The sequence below is a fragment of the Equus caballus genome, chromosome 4, assembly GCF_041296265.1.
Source record: "Equus caballus isolate H_3958 breed thoroughbred chromosome 4, TB-T2T, whole genome shotgun sequence".
NCBI classification, from domain to species: Eukaryota; Metazoa; Chordata; class Mammalia; order Perissodactyla; family Equidae; genus Equus; species Equus caballus.
This window is the reverse complement of record NC_091687.1, coordinates 86,299,685-86,318,785: the sequence shown is the minus strand read 5'-3', so window position 1 is coordinate 86,318,785 and position 19,101 is coordinate 86,299,685. Positions and strand designations below refer to the sequence as shown.

Sequence of the window (19,101 nt, the reverse complement as noted above, 5' to 3'; positions counted from 1 at the left end):
TTGCTTTGTGCTAGGGGCCAGCCCAGTGGCGTAGTAGTAAGCATTGCTTCAGCTGCCCAGGTTTCACAGGTTCGGATCCCAGGTGTGGGCCTACACACTGCTCATCAAGCTATGCCATGGCAGCATCCCACATACAAAATAGGTGAAGACAGGCACAGATGTTAGCTCAGTGACAATCTTCCTCAAGCAAAAAGGGGAAGATTGGCAATGGACGTTAGCTCAGGGCCAATCTTCCTTACCAAAAAAAAGAAAAAAATAGTTGCTGCATACTTAAGAAAAAGTCAGAGAGGAACTAAATAAATACTTTTAAAACTACAAATTTAAAGGGTGAGATTAGTTCTACTACATGCTAAGGCTGTAGTAAGAAATTCAACCAATTGACATTTGCTTTCCCAGGAATAAAAGGACTGATATGACTTCCTTTTTTTTTCTGCTGAATTGGCCAGCTGTTCATTAGATTATCACTATATTAACAGTAGAAGCTTTATATGCATAATCTCAGGAAAAAGAAAATAACTCCTAACATCTCAATTTACAAAACTAAATTATATCCTGAGAAATGAGAGATTCTTAGAAAGCAAAGCTCAACAACTATGTATCAATCAAAGAGTTTAAAATTCCTATCAGGCTCATCTTAGGAACTCACATTGTAATGTTCACAATGCTTTGCAAACTTGAGCCAATTTGCCTTTTTGCTAAGAAGGAATGAAACCCTAGACGACACACCATGATGTGCAAAGACCTTAACTGAGGTGCACGTGGTATTGCTTGGACCAATAAGGATTTACCGTGTGTTCCAGGAACATGGGATACTGTCAGGAGTTTTAGATTTTGTTAATGAAAACATAAAACAATCTTGCTATCAAATTTATGAGGCTGACTTCATCTCCCACTGTGCACTTTGCTGTATGTTGTTAATTTTAAGCTATACACTAAAACACATCACAACTTTATAATCAGTGTTTTAAACGGATGGCTGACATACAGCCTTTGACAGTATTTAGCACTTTATAGCAATACGTTAACACTAACTTTAGAAACTATAGCATAGTGAAATTTTACGACCAATTAAGTTGATGAGTCATGTCAGCTTCCTAAATTCCTCTTTTAGATGAAGGAGGGAAGCTGATATAGGAAGTGAGCAGCAAACTCCAGCTCATGTAAAATCTTCTGTCATCATGAGGTTGAAGTGTTAGGGAAAAGAAAAGACATGTCTAAGCAGCCTGAAAAGAAATCAAATGATTTCTTCTTAAATTTAGAAATGGTGATAGTTTCAGTATTTTTGTTTGGCATCATGTACTTACATTGATTTATGGAAAAAGACTTATAGCATCCATTGACTCATGTGTGACAATAGTCACTAGACAGCCTTCTGAACTTTAAAAGAAAAAAATGTGGGGCTGGCCCGGTGGCTGAGTGGTTAAGTTCGTGCGCTCTGCTTCGGGGGCCCCAGGTTTCATTGGTTCGGATCCTGGGTGCGGACATGGCACTGCTCATCAGGCCATGCTGAGGCGGCATCCCACATAGCACAACCAGAGGGGCCTACAAGTAGAATATACAACTATGTACTGGGGGCTTTGGGGAGAAGAAGCAGGGGAAAAAAATAAGAAGATTGGCAGATGTTAGCTCAGCTGCCAATCTTAAAAAAAAAAATGTACAAAGTTGTATATGTTTAATTTTCACCCAAACCAACAGTCAAAGAGATAAATAGTTTGACTAGTAAAAATTTAAATATTTCCCTTTAATAAGACAGTGTGGTATTTGAGAATGAATATAAATCCATAAATTATCTATAAAAAGTTGATTTTTGTTTTTTTTAGGAAAAGCCAAGGAAGAGTGTGTCTATTAAGTTGGGGCATCTCTATTGCAGTTTATCAGGAAAGTGTTATATATAACTTTATTCCAATTACTGAGTGCTCAGAAATATCTTCATAGATTGATAAGAAGGTTACAGTGGGATTAAAATAAAATCATAATATATTAAATTAACATTTTGGGATAGAGTAAATTTAAAAATATAAAATATTTATACATGTCTAGCTCTTACATATATTCTACAGATGGTGGGCATTTTCCAAATTCCTTAATTTTCTCATGGTTATTACTTTCTTAGAATCAATTTGACTTGGACATTATCTGCCAATTCTGTGCCTGCTGTCCAGACCCCACCCTGTAGCAATGGACACATGGAGATCCTCTGTCTTTTCTTTAAAGCCCACAAAAGAAAACAAAATCAGATAAATAAACAGTAATGTTCACAGAAGAAATGTGTGTGTGTATGTCTGCAGCAGAGGGATTTACGGAGAAGCAATGCAAACAAGTTACCTTAGAATGTTAGTGCAAAAGACTGAATGTTCAGAGGAGATGTGCATTAGTGTGAAGAAATGAAATATTTGCTGAATTTAAAGACTGTTTATTAAAAGTTACTAACTGACGTCCGTGGGAAAATTTCAAATGCTTGCTTTTGGTTTCTCTAAGTGTTACCGAGTGTATAAGGTTTGGAGAGATGTGGAGGTGAGAGGAGATCCTTTTTGGTCTCATTAATAAGCCCTTGATGTTCTTTCTGTAATTTTTTCTTGTATGCCTAACATTCTTGCCATCCACTACATTCTTCTGGGGATTGAGAGAATATTGTGCTTCGAGACTGAGACCGGGGGATGCTTCCCATATCTGCTCTTTGCGCCCTCGGTAAATTTCACCTCCGTGAGTCTCGATTTCCTCATCTGCAAAATAAGAATGTTGGTTTATAATCAATGATACATCATCTAATTTTAACATTGAATTTACCTTCTATTTTTCATTCTATGCTTCTGTTACATATTAAATGATAATCACCAAGCTAAGAGTAATCCTCAATGTCAATTCTCAGCCCTAGATATGCCTAAACATAGGTACAGTTATTTTGAATGACACTTAATTTTGAGAGCTCTACATCTTTTTAATAGCAAATTAAAATAGAAAATTAATGGGAATCTAATGTACAGCATGGTGACTATAGTTAACAATGCAGTATTGTATACTTGAAAGTTGCTAAGAGGTTAGATCTTAAAAGTTTTCACCGTAAGAAAAAAAATAACTATGTGAGGTGATGGATGTGTTAGCTAACCTTATTGTGGTAATCATTTTGCAATATATACAAATATCAAATCATCACGTTGTATACCTTAAACTTACACAATGTATATGGCAATTATATCTCAATAAAACTGGAAACAAATTAAACAATAAAATAAAATATAGAGGCCGACCCATAGCCAGGTGGTTAAGTTCGTGTGCTCCGCTTCGGTGGCCTGGAGTTTCGCCAGTTTGGATCCCGGGTGCGGGCATGGCACCGCTCGTTAGGCCATGCTGAGGGGGCGTCCCACATAGCACAACCAGAGGCAGTCACAATTAGAATATACAACTATGTACTGGGGGGTTTTGGGGAGAAGAAGAAGAAAAAAGAAAGAAGATTGGCAACAGTTGTTAGCCCAGGTGCCAGTCTTTAAAAAATAAATAAATAAATGAAACAGAAAATTGAGTTAAAGAAGAAAATAAATTGAATTATTCTTCTAAAGATAGCCAGGTTCACTTCAGGAAATATTGTCGCTTAATATTTACAAAAAGCCTTCCCAAATAGAGCACATTCAAAACAAGAACAGACCTGACGGGAGAAAAAACGACCTTACCTTGGGTTACGAATTAAATGATGCTCCTGGAGCTGAAGTAGATGAAAAGAACAACAGTCTACACACTTTACTTAAAAGATCAAGTCACTACCAAAATGTTATGTAATTACTAGATGTATAATATAAAAGGACTCAATACTGTGGAAATAAAGATAATGAAATTATACATATGTTATTTACTTTATAGCTTTTGTTGCTAATGAAATAGTTCCTGTTCTTTCCAAATAAAAAAATCAATCCCGAGTTTAAAAATCTGACTCAGTAAGTGTAGGACTATAATAATCGGGAGTAAAATCGAATAGTTTTGTCTCATTAAATGTGCCTCAGATGATGGAAATCTTAGCCCTAATGCCATCTTTTAGTGAAGTCTAACAACACCAGTTGATGGTTTCCCTTTTTCTTTTGCAGGGCTGGAGCGAATTGCGCGGGATTCATCGTATGAACAGGAAGGCAAGGTCCAATTTGTAATTGATGCAGTGTATTCCATGGCTTATGCGCTGCACAATATGCACAAAGATCTCTGCCCTGGGTACGTTGGCCTTTGCCCACGAATGAGTACCATTGATGGAAAAGAGCTGCTTGGTTATATTCGGGCTGTAAATTTTAACGGTAAGTTACAAATTTTTTTTTTTGTCTCTAAATACTTTAGAAGTGACAGGGCGTGTTTTTTTTCCTCCTATATATAGAAGATCCTCAAGCAGAGTGGAGAATGCAGGATTAGAAGCTGTTCCCCTTTTAATCAGAAGTGTGAGTTTTTCCACCTGCTTTTAAATCTCAAACATATTTTTTGTGCTACCATTAATCTTCTCCTGAAAGAAGCAGAAGTTAAAAATAAGCCTCTATCAATCAAAATATTCTACTTAAATATCACTATTTCAGGAATAACTTTGGCTCATTTGGAACCATTGACCACAGATTAGATTTCTTTGAAAATGTTTTGTTCATGCCGTTATTAGAGAAGGAATGGTAGACATTTTGTTTTGAAACTGATTTTAAGTTGTTAAAACAGTAAGTTGACTTGAGGGGAGTGGGTGATTTGGCGTTGCTGTGTATTTACATTCTAAGAGTGCTGTGTTAAGCTTCTGTGTCTTCATTTTCCTTCTATTTCTTTCAATGATTTGGGCAGGTTGAAGCTATGAGCTGCATCATGTGAGATAGAACTACATACAATGTAGTGTAGATGAGATCTGCCTACTGCAGAAGCAGAAATGCTGCTTCTGTGAGTGTCATAAGAAATTGACACGGAATATGCTGGACTCCTAGTGTTTGGCTGAGAATAGCCAAACTGCCTGTCTGAAGTGATGGAATTATTGAATGCTGCTCTTCTTTTATGAAAGTTGTAATGGTTGCTGCCCATGACTTTGACCATTATTTTCAAATGAAGTGATAGAATGCCCTGAGCTGTCTAATTCTTTCTGTTTGGCTGTAATCCACACAATGGACATGCCTCTGAGCCACGCACAGCGCTGCACTGTCCATCATAATACACTCCAGTGACCTCGGCTGCCAGCCTTTCTCAAAAAAGCACAAGGTCATCTTCAATTTAGAATTCAAGTGGAAACTTCTTCTTTTGCTTTTTCAGGCAACATGAGACAAAATTTGGTTTCTATTCAACACAGAGTATCCTCTTTTTCAGCCGAATTTTTGTGAAACATTATCTAACATTAATCCTTTTAAGAATATAAATACTGAGGGGAATTTGAAAATAATTTCTTGCAGTTATCAAATTGAGCAAAAGAGGAGCATTATAATACAAGGTTATTTATCCTAATGTGAGGTTGGGGAATACTTCATTTATCCAAATTGTTAGGAGGTGGGAAGAGGAAAGCAAATGAATATATTTTCTCAATAACTGAAGCTCACCTCTAGAAGATAGGGAAATCTTTTAAAGAAACAGTGGATTAAGGTATTTTAAAGGTAAATTGTCACTTTCTCTCTTATCTTAACCATGGATAAAAAACAAACCCTTCCCTGATGACTTCAGTCATTATACCATGCTGTACTATAATGATGCTATTAAAAACTACTAAAAAATGTCTTAATGTCTAATGATTATTAAGACAATTTGCCTCTAACTTCAATGATTCTGAGTTCTTCTGTCCACTTTTTATAGGTTTGTTTTTTCCTCTTCTATATTACCAGACTGCTGTTGCTGTGATTATTTTTAGGTCTGATCCCTTCCATTATTTACTTCTTTCAATCTGTATCGACGGAGGACCACACATAAAATTTCATTAATTTAGTCATGAGATATTTATTGAATGAATCAATGTGTTAAGCATTGCGATAGGTGCTAAAGATACATTACTGGTGAAAACAGTCAAAACAGTCAAAACAGTCATGAGATTTAGAGTTTCTTGGGGAATTTAGAGATTAATGAAAAAGACACACAAAGGAAGGTAAATTATGTAATCTGCAATGAGTGCTGAAAAGGGGAGTGTGCTGGACTGAGAGCTTGTAATCAAGGAAACTCTAGGGAGTTTGAGTCAGGTAAAGCCTGAAGGAGATGAGTGTCCGAGGTAAGGGTGAAGAGTAGGCAGGGCCAGACAGATCATGTGAGGGCTTATAGGTCATTTTTAAGATTTGTTCTTCATCTTGAAAGCAATAGGAGCGCACTGAAGCATAATAGAACTGTGTCTGATACAAAGGTAAGCATGCGCCAGATGAGGATCATGTAAAATACATGAATTTTAGTGTATGAACTTAAAAGAGAATCTCTTTGAGCTCCTTGGAGATTTATTTTGCTAATAGCTTGAAACTTGGCTGTGTTTCAGTAGTTGATGATTGAGGGTAAGAGACCTGAGCATAAGCAAATTATCATGGAACATGTAATTCTTTTGATTTTCAGGATGTTCATCATTTTTTAAAATTTCATTATTGGCTTATCTATTAGTGTTCATTCATTATTAATACTTGGCCTGTTTGTGATAAAAAGACACATAGGGCTGTTCAAATAGAAGTACACCATCAAAACCATTGAAGGAGGAAGAAGCAAATGTGGAATGAAGGATTACATTAAGTTCTGAGTTTCCTAAGCAGCCAAAGCGTAAAGGGATGTGCAATGGGATATGTAAGTTTCATTATATAATGGAAGCAAACCTACCTATTTTTTCAGGAGAGAATGAATGTTCTTGGAAATTATTTCTAGAAGAAATGTATCTTATGGGACTTGGACAGCCTAATAAGCAATGTTATTTAACAAAATTTTACAGCAAAAGCAGAATCCTTCTCTTTGGCTGTTTTGCATATGTACCTACAATCAAAGCTAAGAATGTAATGCTTGTAACACTGAAGGATATTTCATTAAAAGAGTTTTCAAGGAGGAAGGAGATAATCTTCCTTGACCTAGATTTATGACTCTTTCGAGCTCTGATGATATGTGGATTACTATACTCTGTTAATAATAAATGAAGAGTATCTCCCTTATACTCTGCTTTTCAAACACTATCTTCAAAGGAATCCTACTCAGAAATCTAACATTTCAATCAGTTAAAATAAGAACTGCTGGGTTGAAGGGGTGGCTATAACCTTGGACACTCCACTTCCTCTAATCCTTCTTGCCAGTCCTACAGGTACCTTGAAAGTTCCCAATAGCTATATAAAGCACACATCAAACCAACAGACTTATATATCCTTGCTCTTTGCAGGGCTTTCATAGAGACTGAAAACAGACATATGAAATTTGTGTTTTCTAACAGCTATTGTATGTTGTTAATTGCATACCAGTTGAGTGGGTTGTGTTGGTGATGACCAGTGTTCTCACCTAGTGAGACAGCCAACCCACTTCCCAAAGGCTGGCAGTGTAAGGGGGCCAGTGGCCAAACCACGGTTTCCTCAGGACAAGTTTTGAATCTGCTGAAGAGTCCAGAATGTGCTTGACGAGACCCAGAGCTACTTACTATGCTCAACAACAAAAAATTATTCTGTATTAAAAGTTTTCTTAGCATAGCTATTGCCAGTAGTCAAAGAATGAACTTCATAAGGCAACTGTCAATTTTGTACAGTGTAGCCTTCCAGGTTTTCTCTCAGGATCAGTGAGCTACAAAATGTACTCTCAAGTAATTAAAAAATTGACCCATTGGATAGAATTATGTAGTAATACCCATTTAAAAGTTGAATTGTGTCTACCCTAAAGTGTAATTTCTCTGTAGATAAAATTGTTATTAAACTGGTTCTTTTTGACATTAATGAGATATCAGGACAAATTGCTTTTTGTGGTCCCTTTTAGTTTTGGATAGTAAAACCATGTCACTGGTGTGGAGGAAGACTCTTCCAGTTTGTAACAGCAGGAGGTGATGCAGCCTGAGCAGCTGGATGCTGCACAGACCACTGGTATATCAAATTCAAGAGACTTGTTTAAAACTCGGTCTTGCTGAGATTGTAACCTTGTGTGTGGTATGCCTAATTAAGCAATGGTTTAAAGATACTTGGTTTAAAAGGTCATGCTTCTTCTAGTTTATTGTTTAATTGACAACATAAAGATCATGTTAGAATTAGAATGATGAACGATTAGTATCTCAGGCCAGAATTGTTCTATAACAAAGCAACTAATTAAAGGTGAAATATTTAGCCAAACTGCTAAACTACAAAGTACTATTTGACATCAAAGATGTAAACAACAATGGTGGTTTGATAGCATTCAATCTCTCAAACTGATATTTTCTCATCAGTGGAAAAATGTACGTGAACCATTTTCTGCATGTTTATTTTAAGCACATTCTGAGTCATAGCTTATCTGGAATTACTCATGTGTTCCTTACAACTTTTCTCAACCTCTCCTCTCTACTTGGGGAGCCAGAGGGAAACAAAGACCTGCCTTTTAGGATTACTTTTATTGCTACCATTTGAACAAAACACTATTTCTATAAATTTTTTAACTCCAAAGATTTATCAAAAGAAAAACATAAAATAAAGAAGAGGAGTTCTGATTTTTCAGGAACTTAAGCAACGATGTCAATTCCTTGCTCTGGTCTGGCCTATAGGCAATAAAATATTAATACTGTACATCTTGTATAGAATCAAAGATTTTTCTGTTGCCAGGAGAACATTTTTTATCATACAGAAAAAGCGTTGAAGAGAATTCTTGGGATATCTCCTACTTCCTTTCTTTTTGGTTGAGCTCATGTCAGGGGTAGGGCACACACAGCCGCATACTAATCAGGATTGTTTGATTGTAGGTAACAGAAACCAACTAAGCTTACTTAAACTAAATGAAAGAATTTATAACGCTGTGTCAAGAAACCCCATGGCAGAATATAAAAGTGTCTAAGAAAAGAACTGGTTAAAAGGACTAAACACCTGTGAGAAATCCAAACATCGGTCTGCTTTGTTAGGTTCTCTTTATATTGGTTTCCTTTACTTCTAGGTTCACAGGGTAGGTAGCAGAAGGTCGTCGACATTTCTAGAATTTAACTGCTATTTGTTCTGGGCACTTGCTAAAATAACATATATGTATTTTTTAAATCCCAATTCCAATTTCTTGGAAACATGAATCTCATTAGCCAAACTTAGGTTGGGTGTCAGATCTGTTCCAAATTATCAGTGGCAAGGAGAAAGTAGTACAAACTTGGTTGTCATGGGGTACTCCCTGGGGGTGAAAGGCACATTTAGGTTGTTTCTATAACTGACTTATGGAGCACATTTAACGAAAGTGAGCAGAGAGGTGAGGACTTGAGAGAGACGTGATGCTGTGCTCTCTGGCTTGTTGCTTCTTTAGGTGGGTGAGTTTTTGTTAGACTAGAGGAGACATGATTAGGGATCACATAGGATCTGTGAGAAGCTGAGAGAGGAATCAGCTTTGGAATTACTTAGTGTAAGCCTTCGTATTGTGGTTGAATTTCCTGACACCAAGAGAATGAAGCAGCTTCCCTAAATTGAGCAGTGAGGTAGTGGTCTAACCATTTCGCAGCTCAATATTCTAAGGAAAATATGTAAACACTTGCCTGATCACAGAGACAGATGGAATTTATCAGCATCGTCTTTTCTTTAGAATCCTTATTGATTTCAGGGAATTACTGAAAAATTTCCAAGTAGACAATTTTGAGAGTGTCTGAACACTATACTCTGATTTTGAGGCAAATCTGTTTGCATAAAACACCTTTAAGCTATTTAAAAGAAACAAGTATGGCTTAATGTTAGGAAATGTACTGTAAAAACACTAATAGGTCAAATAAGACAATGATAAATATCTCACAAGGTTCTGTAAAGCCACCTGATTAAAATGTAACCCTCATTTCTGTTACAAGTACAAAAATGTAAACAAACCAGAAATGGAATAAATGTTTGGCATGATAAAGCATATCTCTCTCAGCCTTTAACCAATTATATATTAATAGTTATTCCCATTAAAGAGATGGATTAGTCCTACTACCACTGTTATTAATATTCTATAAATTTTAACCAGTGTGATAGAACATGAAATAAAAATAACAGAGATTACTACTAAAAAGGAAAAAAGTAGTATTATGATTATTTTCAAATGATTTGATCTCAATAAATTGAAAAATGTATTAGAAGTACTTAAATGTTAATAAAATTAATATTAAAACATTAAGAGATTTCATACATACTAGGAAGAAATCATTGACTAATATATGGGAAGTGAAACTATTTCCTTTGCAAAGAATATTTAAAATATCTTGGAATAAATTGAACTCAACAATATGAAAGACCCATATGAAGACAACTTTATTGAGAGACATTCTTTGTTTGTAGACAGAAAAACTAATTATAGGAAGAGTGTTAATCTTTTCTGAGTAAATCTGTATTTGGGCTTTGTATAATTCCTACCAAAATGACAAAGGAGTATCTTCTGGAATTTGTGAGAATAAATAAGTAAAAATAACTAAAATGATTTTGAGGGAAAAGTTATTCCTACCTAACATTTACCATTTAAGCATAATGCTAAGCTACCATACTCAGTCTGGTATAGAACTAGTACCAGAAGAGACATATGGTAAATGGAACCAGGTAGAAAGAGCCAGAAATACATAATGGTAGTATATATAAAATCGGTTTATGTCCATACACACATATGAATCTGTGGTGTGATAAATGTGGAGTTAGAACTCAGTGGGGAAGGGCATTTTATTAACTGATTATTAATTTACAGTAAAATCAAGTAAGACGATTCCTCCACATCAGAGAGTATTTCATTTGGAATCTATTTTAGAGTTAAGTGAAAAAGAAGAAACAAAAGAAAATATGGAAGACAGTCTATCAGATTTGAATGGGGAAGCTTAAAATCAGGAAAGGAAATTACAACAGGAAAACAGAATGTTTGATTTCGTAAAATTTTAACACTTTTGAATATTAAAAATTATCACAAAACACAGTTTTAAAATAGAATATAAATAGGGGATAGATTTGGGTTGTTGTACCAAAGGTTACTATCTCAAATATGAAAAGAACCACCCATATTGACATCTTGAAGTTATGATATCTTGAAGAAATCAATTGGCTGAACTTTTAAATGTTAATAAACATTTGAAAAAATGTTAACCCTCACTAACGATCAAAGAAACTTCATTTAATCAACAACAAAATACTGTTTTCCACCTATCAGATTTACAAAGACTTAAAAATTATGATAGCAATTATTAAAAAGAAATTATATTGGTTCGTCCAAATATGCTTGGTAAGAGTGGATATTGGTGTAATTTTTTCAGAGAGTATTTGCTCAGCATGTATCATTACTTCTAGAAATATCTTCTAAGGAAAATATTGAAATAATTGTATTTACAAAAGTTTATGGAAAAAGCAAGAAAGCACAAATCACAATTTTGTTTTGCCTTTAGTTAAACCCACCAACAATATATCATAGTGGCATAACACCTTGACTGCGTCTTGTAATTCTAGACTTTATCCTAGCTCTGCCACTACTTTGCTGTGGGTTAGGAGCCCATCTTGACCTCTTAGCTACACCTTTGAAATGGAAGGATTATGCTAAAATGACCTAAATCCCTGAGGTCTCTTCCAACTCTGAATTCTCTACATATTCTTTTAAAGATACAAATATATTTTTAAAACATAGATGCCTATCAGTGTTCTGATTGTCTTTTTTAAAAATTGTTTATATTTATTATCTTTTAAGATAATTCTTTTATCCCACATACATTTTATTGGGACTCTTATAAGGTACCTAATAAAAGGGCTCTGTGTTAGACATCAAGAATACAAAGATTAATGAAATTTGGTTCTATGAGTTGTCAAATGTCATAGCTTAACAAAGGAGGACACAAACATATTGCCAACAGTAATTCAACTTGATAAATGATATGATAGAGGCAGGGACATTTACAAACACGACGTAAGGCTGAGATTAGGAAACTACGTAAGAGGCAGCTCAATGAATACGATGCAGAGAGCAGGTGACATCTGATTTAAATTACAAAGGGAAAGAGACATTTCCTCAGGTGGACGAGATGAGGAAAAAGTATTCGTGGCAGACAAAGCAGTTTAATCATAGCTGGAAGACAGGGAAGAGCATGCATCCTAAAAATGCTGAGCATCCACAGTAGCAGAATTCAAGAGCCTTAACATGAGGACAGCCTGGGAAGGAGGTTGGCTAGATGAACTTGGGCCTAGTTAGAAATCCCTGCCAGACTCTGGTGTTTGGATGCGACACAGCAGCAACAGAGAACTGAAGCTTTTTGAGCAGGACAGCAAAGTGCTGGGATTTGTGTTTTAGAAAAATACCCATGGCAGCAATTTGCTGACGGGAGGGAGGGAGATTGAAGACAAGGATGCGAAGTTAAGAGACAGTTCCAACGGTCCCCATGAGACAATAGTGCTCAAACAGGAAAAGGAAAGTATAAATGGAATGGAAAGGAGTGAAAGGGGGAGGAAGGAAACACAGAGCACTTTGAATGCTGGCTCTGCTCTAGGCACTGTGCTTTGACCAGAAACTAAGACGTTTTGAGAAATGTCTTAACTTCCCTAAATGATGTTTCTTTGTAACTTTTTGTGACAACTCCATTACTAGAGTTAATTCAGTATTTTAGTATAAATACCATTGAAGAAATTGGCTTGACACGACTTTATGTTTTATCGGCTTCTATAAGTAGGAAATGAGATATAAAATATGAATAAATGGAAAAGGTGACATAAAATGTCATCTCTAGAAGTTATGATGCATAATTTCCTTGTGATTAAGTATTTCTTATTTAGTAAATGAGATAAAGCAAAGTCAAACATGATGAAGTGATTATCTGTTGATCTTAAATGTAAGTACCCCTTTTGATAATTACTTCATTTGAAATAAGATTGAAAAAATTGTTATTAATAATGAGGAAGTACATTATATAATTTATTCCTGAGGCTAAAGGTTTGCAGGTAGTGAAGAAATTCCTTCAATATTTATACGTTTTTTTAAATATTAGAAGTATGTATATATTTTTTAAAAAGTGAATGGCATATATACGCAAAGTTGAATATGTAGAGATAAATAGGCTTATTTGAAACTAGGTAATTTTTCAGTTTCTGATTAAGGAAACTTCGAGCTGGCTATAAAATATTAATCTTACAAATTAAGTCATCATGAAGTTTAAGAGTGTAATTGTACCTGCCTCTGTTTTCTGAGTAATGTGATAAACTGTGAGTTTTTTAAAGTCACATTTCTTTTATAGTCATGAAGGACAAGGTTTATTAATCTCTCATTTCCTCCCTAATATATTAGGAATTAAATGTGGGCAAAGGCAGAGTCAGCATCAAATCGAAGCTGGAGGCAAATCAATGGAGTTGCCTTATTCTTCCTAGGGTCCTACTCGACTTCACCCACTGCACTGCGTTTCCTTTACTCATTCTTTATTCTTCTAATTCCTGAACTTCTTTATCATGTTCTTAAAAATTAGGAATAAATGATAAGTAAATCCTAGAAACAGATGGGGTGCCATGGGCTCAGTAATTGAGGGTTAAGGGCTTGCCTTGGGTCTAAACAGGGGATGGAGAAAGGAGCCTTCAATGAAGGATGAGGAAACAGATGAAGGAGCAGAAAGGGTTTGAGGTGGTGGGGAGTTTCTGAAGGAGTTTACATTTAATAGTTTGTATTTTTCATAGTGATCGAAGCACAAGCTTTATGCTCAGATAGAGTTTGAATTCAGTTTCACCACTCACTACTTTGTAATCTTGGTCAAGTAACAAAATCTCTTTAAGTCTTTGTTTCCTCATCTATAAAATGGGGATGATAATAGTATATACATTTTAGGGTTCCTGTGAAAGCTAAATGTAAGGTGATAATACATAGAAAGTGCTTAATAGAGAGAGAAATATACTGCGTGAAATACAGAGAATATTTTGTCAATAGAGATATAATGAAATTAGTACTTGGATCATCTCATAAAGATGATGAGATGGGTGGGTTGAGACTAAGGACATGAGCATCTTTAGAAAGATGCAGAATTAAAAAGCACTGCATACAAGGATCACTAGTAGGATTGAAAACAAAGCAGAAGTTGGAAAGGATGCTTCTTCCATGGCACCAATCAACAAGGTTTTCCCAGAAGTGTCAGCTTCTTAGGTATAAGAACAGAAATGTGAATGTTTTTATAACGTTCTCAAAGTAAATGAAAAAGTACATTACTGCTGATGTGGGCATCTGATGAGTCTAGAGTAGATCAAATCAGGCTCATTCTCTTATTTCTTCTGTTTCCCTCAAAATTATGTAGTTTTTTTTAAATGAAAAGTATTTAATGGGATAGCTCCTTTGCTATTAGGGGTAATTATTTTCTAGTTATATTTTGCTTCAGAAAGAATCTACAAGAAATTGTAATGGAGAGTTGATTATTTTTCTCTTTAAGGTTATTAACTCTTATAATTACATTAAAGTTTAATCAAGAAGTTAGTTTGAAAATGAGGGATATGAATGAGAAAATTCTTTTTAATTCAGGTTCCTAATTGTTACACTTTTGGGATTTTGGTTTTCTCAGTCTTTGAATGTGTTCAAAAATCATGACTATAAAATAACTCACCTTTTGAAGCATATAAACACCTTTGTCTGTAGCTAACCTAGGAGAACAATTACCAAATTTTATTTTATTTTTTTAAATTTAGGGAGTGTGTATTTACGGCATCTATTTGTATATGTTATGTAAGTCCATTTAACAAACGTTTATTGAATGTCTATTATATTCCTGAACCATGCTCTTTGTGTTTTATCTGTCATCCATTTCTCACTTCTTTTCCTTACTTCATCTTCCTTTATATCTTAAACTTCTTTTCCTCTCCTTTTGTCCTCTTTTCTTCCCAATATTCCTCTATTTACTCTTGTGACCACTCAGTAATCAAGATAGTGGCAAGTGGCTAAAAGCATGAGCTTTTGACATGAGATGAACTCAGGTTCTAGCTCTCCCACTTAGGTTGTGAAGCCTTGGATGAGTCACTTAAGTTTTATAAGCCTCTATATTCTCGTCTTTGGATGGGAATAATATTCATACCCATCTTGTGGTGTTATTGTGGGCATTTAATGTGATAACTCATGTTAAGGGCTTAGTGCAACACCTGACACATTGTGAATAATCAATAAATGGTAATTGTTATTTTTTCCTTCTGCCCTCTGACAAGAATAAAGCCTCTGTATGTTCACTGAGTTTTAAACATATGCACATAAACAGCCCCCAAATACACACCTATTCACACACATTCCCCTACATACCTTAGATTTCAAAGCATCTGGTAAGTCTCTTAGAAGCAGGAATACTGTGTTGTCTGAAATTATTTATTTTTTTATTTCTTCAAGGCTTAATTTGTCTATTTTCAAGGTTGATTAAGCTTTTTGGTTAATCTTTTCTCTCTTCTGTTGCAATCACCTTCTGAACTTTCTGTTTCTTATTAGCACCTTAGGGTGAGGTATGGGAATAAGAGGACATAAAGGCCATACTAATCCGTTTTGCCCAGTTAAATAACCTGATAGATAAAGAGGTGGAGGCTTTTGCTTGGAATAGCATTCAGGGAATGTGTACTAGAATACAATACACCTCCTCTGTTAGGAAACTCATCGAAAACTCACTTAGACATAGGCTGCGAAGTAGACACCTACGACCTGTGCAAAGAATTTAGCTCGAGGTCATTGGTCGCACCCAACTCAACTAGAGAAAACTGTTGCCCCAGTGCACAATCCATTCAGTTGTCCACGCCCACAGAACAGAGACGAGTGGACTGCACATGATAGAGCTAGTTAAAAGTCATAAGCCTTATTCATTTTTTAAAGTAATTAAGATAGAAATGAAAATATACACTTTGGCAGATAAAAGGGATGTGGTACAAATCTTTCAGAAAGATACTTATTAATTCCCAATTTGCTCTTAATCCTGCTTACGATAGCTCTAATTTTCCTCAGATCTTCTGTTTTTCTTTCCTAGCTATCTAGTTATATAGATATCCCTATGATTTATATTAGATCATGAGTAACACCAAGAAATTCTAAGCTGTTTAACAATGCATCCCAAAGTCCATTCCTCCCAGCTCCTTTAAGCTCTCTTAACTTCCTTTTCATTCTTCTATGTCCTTATATAAACTACAGGCTTACATAAAAATTTATATACCCTCATCTCAATCCCTTTGCTTCAATCAAAACTTAATGACATGAAGAACCATGTTTAGTGCTTTTTTTTTTTGACTTTTAAAAAAGTAAACATACATACAGAAAAGTACAATAAGTCTATAGCTCCATGAATTTTTACAAACTGAAAACACCTAACGCAGTATTCAGAACACCCAATCAAAGCCTAAAATCCTCAACTGGTTCCTCAAAACCTTCCTGTGCTCCCTTCTTGTCATTACACATCTCTCCAAGTAGTCACTTTTCTGACTTCTGACAGCATTGACTAGAGTTGCCTGCTTTTGTACTCATGTAAATGAAATTACATAATCCGTACTCTTTTATGCCTGGCTTCATTTCGCTGCAATTTTTGATAAAGATGAAGTAAAGCACATTCCCACCATTTTCTCTCTGTATTAACACTAGATCCAATTATTTAAATTTACTTTGTTAGGTATTCAGAATTTAATTTTTAAAGCCCAATGAATTATTTTATAGAATAACATATAATATCTATTAATGCGGTTTAAAATATATGAAAAATTAAAAGTTCTATATGGTACCTACAATTTCTTAGAAAGTGGTAACAAAAATATTACTTTCAAGAAGCTTCTCATCTTGGTCATGTTCCCATCATTTTTTAAAATAGTAGACTTTATTTTTTAGAGTGTTTTAAGTTCACAGCAAAGTAAAGTGGAAAGTACAGAGTTCCCACAGACCCTCTGCCCTAACACGCATGCAGCCTCTCCCACTATCAACCTACTGAACCAGAGTGGTACATTTGTTACAGTCAATGGACTTACAGTGACACATCATTATCATCCAAAGTCCACAGTTTACATTAGGGTTCATCCTTGATGTGCATTCTAAGGGTTTTGACAAATGTATAATCACATGTATCCACCAATATGATATCTTACAGAATAGTTTCACTGCCCTAAAAATCCTCTGTGCTCTGCCTCTTCATCCCACCCTCCCCACTAACCCATGGCAGACACTGATCTTTTTACTATCTCCAAGTTTTGCCTTTTCCAGAATGTCATATAATTGAACTTATAGAGTATGTCGGCTTCCCCGGTTGCCTTCTGTCACTTAGTAACAGGCATTTAAGCTTCCTCCTTGTCTCTCCAAGGCATGATAGCGCTGAATAATATTCCATTGTCTGGATGTACCACAGTGTATTTATATTCATCTCTAAAGGACATCTTACCTGCTTCCAAGTTTTGGCAATTATGAAAAATAAAACTGCTATAAACATCCATGTGCAGGTTTTTGTGTGGACCTAAGTTTTTAGCTCATTTGGGTAAATACGAAGGAGTGCAATTGCTGGATAATATAATAAGAACATGTTTAGCTTTGTAAGCAACTGCCAAACTGTCTTCTAAAGTGACTGTACTATTTTACAACCCTACCAGCAAGGAATCAAAGTTTCTATTGTTTCACATCCTTGCCAGCATTTGGTGTTGTCACTGTTTTGGATTCTAGCAACTCTAATAGGTGTATGGGGGTATTAATTTGCAATTCCCTAGTGACATGTAATATTGAACATCTTTTCATACAATTACGTGCCACTTGTATATCATTCTTTTGAAGTGTCTCTTCAGATCTTTTCCCCATTTTTAAATTGGGTTATTAATTTTCCTATGGTTGAATTTTAAGAGTTCTTTGTATATTTTGGATAACAGTCCTTTATTACACATGTCTTTTGCAAATATTTTCTCCAAGTCTGTGACTTGTCTTCTCATTCTCCTGACATTGTCTTTTGCAGAGCAGAAGTTTTTAGTTTTAATAAAGTCCAGCTTATCAATTCTTTCTTTCATGGATTGTGCTTTTGGTGTTGTATCTAAAACGTCATCACCATATCTAAGGTCTGTGTCTAGATTCATTTTTTTGCTTATGGATGTCCAGTTGTTCCCGCACCATTTGTTGAACCTGTCATTTTTTTAAAAATTAAAGGTCTTATCTCAGTATTGGCATTGGCTAAAATGAGCTTCTAGAATATTATTTTTTCGTGAATCTGAGAAAATGGTTATAGAAAAGTTTCAGGTAACTCCTTAATGAATTTTGTTCACACTTAGTACTTTGAGTATCATTAGAAGTAAAGTCAAAATTCTTTACAGCCAAAATATAATTGTGTGTGTTATCATTGTTGTGGTTGTTTTTGTGATTATTGTGACTGAAGGGGCATAAATATAATATTTTCAAAATTAATGAAAGAAATGAAATTAATCAGGTTGAATTGAAAAACTACCCAGTGAGAATATTGCTACATAGGACTTATACACTGGCCAGATGTTGGGCACTTGATTAATGCATGTGGACATTAAATATGACTCCTACAGTATATTTTTCCTTCCAGGAAGCAGCATTCTCCTGACTGTTTCAATTTTAATCAGCATCATGAAAAAATAACCCTTAATTGCCTAATTCCATCAGTCTCAGTCCTAGACACTGAAGAGAAGGAAATTATACTGTTCCAGCAAGTTCTCTGGAATAACTCCCAAATACCCAAAACATCAGTATAGGACTTAGCAATTCTTTTTTCTCTTTAGCATGTAATCCTTTTATTTTACCAGGGCAAAAAACATGCTTGTTTTTCCTGACTTAGCTATTAATGACAACATGCAGAGTTGTCACAAATTCTAGAGTCAATAAATTCTAGAGTACTAACAGGCATTTGAGAAACTGCAATGTTCTTGATTGCACATTGCACCCATTTCCAGAAATGAGTGCTTTCTGATTTTTTCTGTCTCCGTGTCTATCTTTTGAGATGATTCTTGCCTTTTGTAAAGAAGCTTCAGACTGACATTTCAGGAAGTTTTTTTCCAGGTATTACTTAAATAAGAATTAGTTGGGTATGTCTTTCTGATGCTACTAGATATGCTTCAACCAAAATCA

General features: G+C 35.1%; 1 protein-coding gene across 6 annotated transcripts in view; it reads left to right on the top strand.

The window, feature by feature from the left end:
• Positions 1-19,101, top strand: part of GRM8 (glutamate metabotropic receptor 8) — a 710,606-nt gene that overhangs the window by 430,364 nt on the left and 261,141 nt on the right. For all 6 annotated transcript variants that reach the window (XM_023639611.2, XM_023639609.2, XM_023639610.2 and 3 more), the window contains exon 7: positions 4,077-4,277. In XM_023639611.2, coding sequence (XP_023495379.1) covers positions 4,077-4,277 — 201 coding nt within the window. The remainder of the gene's footprint in view (positions 1-4,076; positions 4,278-19,101) is intronic.